The 6905-nt window shown below is 51.1% G+C and overlaps 1 protein-coding gene across 1 annotated transcript in view; it reads right to left on the reverse strand.

Moving 5' to 3' along the window:
- Nucleotides 1-234: 234 nt before the first annotated feature.
- CLIP2 (CAP-Gly domain containing linker protein 2) overlaps nt 235-6905 on the reverse strand; it is a 59974-nt gene continuing 53303 nt past the window's right edge. Inside the window, exons 14-17 of the mRNA XM_039389297.1 lie at nt 6835-6894; nt 6569-6754; nt 4833-4895; nt 235-4289 (exon numbers count right to left, since the gene is read on the reverse strand). Coding sequence (XP_039245231.1) covers nt 4278-4289; nt 4833-4895; nt 6569-6754; nt 6835-6894 — 321 coding nt within the window. The 3' untranslated portion in view covers nt 235-4277. The remainder of the gene's footprint in view (nt 4290-4832; nt 4896-6568; nt 6755-6834; nt 6895-6905) is intronic.

Here is a 6905-nt window from a genome sequence, read left to right on the forward strand (position 1 = left end):
CTCACCTCTGGCACGGGATGCAGGAGAGCAGAGGCCACTGGGTGCCAGCTCTGGCACAGCTCACGCCCAGGGCAACTCTGCAGCCTCCCAGGCAGCTGCAGAGCCCAAAGACAGATGGCTCAAGGTCACTGCTGTGGCTCAGGGCAAGGGGGACAGTGCCACAGCCCCATGTCCCCAGCCCCTTCCAGCTCCTGCTCCGCAGAACACCCTGAACACACCCCAGCAGCCCCGGGGTGCCCGACTTCAGTCACAGAGTTTATTGTTTAGTACGAGCTCACCACACCAGCAAGCCAGGACAGGGGGGTGGTACATGAATACAGATGTGGAGGAGTTACACAGACAGATTTGTACAGCTTTTGTACAGAGGAAGAAAATGAATCAAATAACAAAATAGACATTAGCAGTCAAACCTTTTTTTTTTTGTCTTTTTTTTTTTTTTTATATCATACTAACAAAATCTGATAGCCAAAAAATGACTAAGCTACAAAATTGTAATACATACTGTACGGGTAAAAGGTTATCATCCATTTATACATCTAGTATTGTCTTTATTCTGGTAACTTACATGAGGCCTATAGGATCTTAGTGTATTAATAACTCCCTACAGATAGTGCTGAGCTGCTAAAGCTGCCAAATAATGGAGTACTAGAATTTTTGTTAAGACTTTTACAGTGTAATTTGCATCATTTTGTTTAATGAAACCCTCATGCATCTCTACTGCAAGCCAGAGGAGCTGCTGGTGGCTGGGGTGAGGCAGGAGCTGTAAGGCCTTGGCTGGCAGCCTGACACAATCATTCCATAGGGCACCAGCACGGTGCTGCCCCTTGCTCCAGCTCTCTGGATGCTGCAGGAGGGATAAAGCTGAAATCCCCAAGCAAGACTGATTCTTTTCCCTTTGGTCTTGTGAGTTAGAGAAGAAATCACTCAACACAGAGTAGTCTCCATTCCAAAGGCTTTTTTTCACTGGATAGCAGCTCAGCTTTCAGCAGAAAAGCATCACTAACTGTCAGGGTAATGCCACTGGCCCTGGGGCTGCTCCCACAGCCGGGGTGCTGGTCCTTCCCTCGGAGCCCAGAGCTCCAGCAGTGCGTGACCTCCTGCTCCCAACCCTGCAACTCTGGGGCACGATGCTCAGGACCCAGCTCCAGATGGAAAACCAGCGTGGCACTCCTGGGCTGGGAGAAGGGCTGGGGAGAGCACAGCCCCCCACACCAGCTCTCGGGGATCGAGATAAGAGCAAGGCTGAAGCGGGAGGGGGGGTGAAGGCACAAACAGGAACCAGCCCGGATCGACAACAGGAGATGGTGCGTCAGCGCTCCAATGCCCTTGGAAATCTCTCCCGAAGAACCAAGCCAGCGAGAACAAGTATTGTGAAGTACTTTATACACCACCACATAGGCAAAAATAGCACTCAAACGTACAAATAAATAGAGGGGCTGGGGAATCTCCTCCTTGTCCTTTCCAAGTCTGTCCCTAGTTTGGTCTCTTATAACCTCAGAAGGGCAGCCAGAGGCCAGTGCCCTGGGGAAGCCTGTGCCAATTTTGGAGAGGGAGGACATGACTGAGGTCTAACCCCTCCTGGCCCCTTACACAGGGTTGGGCTGAAGCCCAGATGACACGTGTGACAGCATGTCCTGTTGGTGTTGTGGTTGGTCCCATTTGGGAGCAGCTCCCATGGACCTGCACCCCAAGGGTGTTGGGAGCTTCACCCCACTGCCCATTTGGGTACAGCCCTGCAACAGGACAACCACAGAGCCTCCACAGAGAGCCAAGCAGTGCTATCAGCTCCTGGCTGATCCTTAGGGACCAGTACAGCTCTTTACAGCCAGAAAAGACCATCAGCACCAACTCTCAACCTGCTCTGACTCATCTGCTGCTGTTCTGCACTGTCACCCGAGCTGAACGGGAAAAGCCACAGGTCTGAGCTGTTCTCAGAGGATGGTCCCCAGGAGGAGGCAGGAGCCAGAGGCTCCTCCAGCCTGACAACTTCAGATCTGATTAACAGAACCAAATAAATGGTCCCCATAACCAGTCCTGGTGAATCCTGCCCTGTACAGAGCCAAAGGGAGGTGGAAAGCACAGGTATCATTCCTCTGTAGGTGAAGGCAGCTGGTCACAAGTCACCAGAAGACCTATCAGGGAAAATAACTTACAAATCAGAATGGGGCATCCCTCCTGCAAGGGCCCAGGAAGCCCTGGGAAGCTGCAGACATGACTTTAGAGACCATCCAGCAAACAGGAGCACTTTGGGAAACACCAGCCCTAAATTCTTAAAATTTAAAACAGCAGCTCCCAGTGAGGTATCTCTATTGAGGGCTGTAACAAATGAACACTCCCTCTGGGACTTTCCTAAATCACTTAGAAGATGAATACACCACCAGGAGGATTTTGGAGACCACCCTAGGGAAACTCCCAGAGCTAGGCAGAGATGTGGCAATCTTTCCCGAAGAAACACTCTACAAGGCAGGATGGGATCCCATGTGAATTACTTCCAGCCAGTTCAATCCCAGGCTCTGCCTTCCAGTGCCATGTGCCAGATTTCTGCTGTGCTTTCTGACCTGCTTTACTCCCCTGAAGCCCCCTTCCTCTCCCAGCCTCCTTTGAAGGATGGGAGACCACTAATCATGAGTGAGCAGGGTCAAGTATTCAGCATCATCCTCCTCATGGCAGAATTGCAGCCATGAAGCCCAAGTCTTTCCCAGGTTGCTTCTGGCTGCCCATCCTTCCAGGAAGCAGAAGTCCAGCAATCCTTACTATGAATAAGTAACACAACTATGCAGGAAATCAGGGCAAAAAGCAATGGAGCTGATGTGCCATCATGTTCACCTGCCTGGGATCTGGCTCAGATCTCCTCTCCCAGTGGTCTCTTCCATCCTGTCCCTTCACAGATGCCTCATCATAACACGAGAGCTCATAAGACTGGAGGAGTTGGGCATTAACGGGGGAAACCTGGTAAAATATTGCTGTGACTGTTCCCTGTGGTACTGAACAGTGAACCTGAGCTGGGCTCTCTCACACCTTTAAGAGCACATTGTCCCCCTCCTCTGCCCTCGTGTCCTTTGGGAGCTGAGGTCCAAAGTTAGAGTAAAGCCTTGGGAAGAAGGCACAGGATCCTTGCCTGGGTCTGCACTGCTGGTACAGACACGAGAGCTGTGCAGGCTCCACTCCTGGATTTCCCCTCCTCCAAATACTCACACTCAGGCCATACCAGAGTCAGTATGAGCGCTCACAGCAGCACCTTCACCTCATCCATCCCAGGTTATCCCACTGAAGAGCCAAGGACAGCTCTGGAAAGTGCCAGGCAATTAGCTGATACATTAAACAGGCAAGGAGGGAACCTTCTCCTCAAGCCATCTGTCCCACACTGACTGCCCCCAACATGGAGCTCCCAGGCCAGTGATCCTGAGATCCAGCATCTATGGATCTTGAGTTCAAAACAGACCCAATAAAACCCCAAGGAGTGAGGGGGGTCAGGCTGGACAGGCTGTGGCATGGGACATCAGCAGGTCTGCTCAAAGATCTCACTGCAGGAAGAAAGGCCACCAACACCTGAGAGAAGTGTGCCTGTCCCCAAACTCAGAGCCACCACAGCTCCTTCCCCAGAAACAGCAGGGGGGGGGAGAAACAAAATAAATATTCCTCTGAAATTGGATTATTTCCCACAACATGCTATGATACAAGAAGTAAGTGCAGCCTCTGTGCTCTAAAACAGTGATGTCTTCTGCAATGGGAGGAGGGGAACACGTCCCCACACCCTGTTTTCCTCATGCCAGCAGGTTTCACTCACTTGTGCAGGTCCTCAGGACATCAGGGTGGGTGGGAGTGAAGGGACAGACCCCGTGGGAAGTGTGCAGCCCCTGGGCACACACTTTGGAGTTGGACACCACAAGCAAATCCCTTTGCAGCTCCTGTGGGGTTACTGGGACTCGCTGGCACTTCAGCCACCGGTCGGGGCAGCTGCCACCCAGACCACGTCAGCTGGTGGGGCAAGGGCAGCTCAAACAACACAAATTCCACAGTCAAAACCAATACAAGTAAGAAACCAAACCCAGAGAGATCCTTCTGCTCCCTCCTGGAACAATGGCTGTCTTGGAAAACTGGACTCCAGGATTGTCCTGATTACATCAGTTACTACATTATAAACATTGTCCTTCTTTGAAGTGAAAATACTGTGTGTGGTCTTTTGGAGGTGCTAAAAGCCAGATGTGGTGTTGTTTTTCCTGACTGTGCAGAGGAGCTGATACTGGCGTGAAATGATCCTCTTCACCTCTTCTCTATCAGAGCTTCTCCTGGAAGAAAACAGACCCTGTCAGGCAAAATGAGACAAGCACAGAGGTCTGTTCTGGAAGAGGACACTGAGGCATGGAGTGGAATGCCATGTCCTGACCCACTGCTCTCCCAGTGAGTCCCTCAGACTGGCCATCCTGCCTGCAGGGAGATGAAATCTGAAGCTACAGGTCTTGTCCTGAATAATGAAAACCGAGACCAGGACAGCATCCCACAAATGCCACCCACGTAAAGGGGATGGCAGAGATCTGAGTCTGAGCAGGTTCTAGCTGGGGCTGCCAGGAGAAGAGTCACACAGCACTGACCCAGGACACTGCAGTGCTTCTCTGCTTTCCCACTGCTCCTCCCAGGGCAAGCACCCACCGTGAGGTTCCCACCACACTTGGGAACTGGAGATGTGCAAAGCCTCTTCCTTTCAATGTGGGAATGATACAGTCAAGCTTTTGCTGGCAGAACTGCCCCATCCAAGTGCTGTGCCCAGCGCAGCAGGCAAGAAATCACACAAAGCAGCCACTGTTTGGAACAACATCCTGCTCATAACTTACCTCTTGCTTGTGGGATTTATCCTGCTGGTGAATCCCGTTAGAAGACCCAGAATTTCCAACAGTCTGCAATGGAGAACAGACAATTCTTACTGGAGAGGGACAGATCCTGGTGGTTTTGCTTACAACACCGAAATCTGGTAAAGCTGACGTGTCCTTCCTTAGCTGCCCACTTCACACAAGGAAAGGAGGATACAAATATCCCAGCCCACTTCTGGCAAGAAACTTCCTGCCCTCTATGCCCTGGTCCAATCCCCACCATCCCTCCCAGCTACAAAACATCCCCTGATTTCCTTACAGACACAGACCCACTCTTCACTCCCACCTCTTAAATCCCCAAAAGCAAACCCTCAGCCAAAGACAGTGTTAGCTGCAAAAACATGGCACACTGAACATCCAGCACTGAAAAGGACATTTGCCACTTCCCATCTCCAGAGACAAGTCTGGCAGCCAGGACAGGCTGTTCTATCTTTAAAAAGCACAAGAACTTTTAAACATTTATAATGTTTCTTTAGCAGGGATAATATGGAGCCCTTCAGCTTCAAAATGACAGCATAGCCAGCACAAGCAAGAGAAGAAAGCTGCAGCCTGGAATCCCAGCATTCCACTTGACACAGCAATTACCACAGAAGCTAAAGCCACTCTGGAGGTACCAACAGGATTATGGTACATCTTGGACTGCCACAAACTTGTTGTCTGGGCCAGCAGAGCTTTCAGGGCTGCAGTTTTTACCTTGCACCCTCCTCCCAACCAACTCATGTGCCACTGCAATGCAAACAGGGTTTGGTGTATCCAAAGGGGATTGTCATGGGGGGGTAGAAGGCTTGATATCCCCAGATTACCCACCACAGCATATCTACACCTGCATCAGGGAAAACAAGCTCTCAGCCCATTCTCTGTACTACCCTAAGGTACATTACTGCAAGAGAAAGACATTTTTCAGCTAAGTATTTAAGTGAGTAAGTATGAGAGGAGCACTGGTACATCTGGGCTCTGAAAGCCACGGCCTGGCTGCAGAGCCAAGGGAAAATACAGCTGGAAGAGCAATCAAGGACAGGAAGCACAAAGCAGGTCACTTTGCAGGAGGAATCAGTCAGGGCTGAGACACCACACGTATGAGATGGAAAAGCCAAATGTTGAGAGTCAATTTACTTGTAGCCTTTACTTTCACAAAGAATGATGCAAGACAGAAAACAGAAGCAGTTTTCTTTTAGTCAGAAGAAACAAAGGGAGACCAGAGGAAGTTGGGAAAAGAAGATAGTAACTGGAGTGGGAACATTCACAGTCCACCAGCAAACCCACATTGGACAGAGAGGTGCCTCCAGGAACTGGTAAGAGTGGAAAACATTTTCCCAGGGCAATTTCTCCAAAGTTTCTGCCTATGGACTGCACAGAAATAAACCTCTCAAAGAAGAGGGATGGCAGAGAAACCTCAACTTTCATGTTCTAAAGTGCCTGTACTGCAAGGCCGTGCAGCCACATGACACTGCACACACAGAGAACAGTTACTCACACTGCAACTTCCCCAAAACACCACGTTTAGCAACCGTTCTCCAGAGCACAGAGGGATCTGTGATTACCAGCTAGCAGGGATTTTACAGCTTTAAGCTACATCTGACAGAAGAAGGCTCCAGCAGGGAGAAGGCGACCCAGCCGAGGCGTCTCCCCGGAGCACAGGGCAACATCCCGGGGGATTGCTGAGGGCTGAGCGACCCCGGAGGTGGCTGCTGATGCCCTACCTGTGTTTTCTCAGAGGAGAGCCTCATCGCTTCCATGAGCTTCTCCATCTGGTGTCCCTGCTCCAGCGCGTTGCGCAGCACGTCCTCCGTGCTGACGAGCCGGTGCTGCAGCCGGATCACCTCCGACTCCGACGAGGGGTCGATCAGGGAGTATCGCCGCTGGTCCGGCACCGACTTCTCCTTGTCCTTGGACAGCAAAGGGAAAAAGAGGAGCACGTTAGATCAAAACCAGCAACTACAGAAACTCAAAGTGCAAACCCACGGACCCACGTAACTCCTAGAGCCACGCTGCGATTCCAGCAGCAGACGGGGGCCGAGCACAGCTCCTGCCAAGTGC

This window comes from Pipra filicauda, unplaced genomic scaffold, assembly GCF_003945595.2.
Source record: "Pipra filicauda isolate LSUMZ 115617 unplaced genomic scaffold, ASM394559v2 scaffold71_size5581439_pilon, whole genome shotgun sequence".
Taxonomy (NCBI): Eukaryota; Metazoa; Chordata; class Aves; order Passeriformes; family Pipridae; genus Pipra; species Pipra filicauda.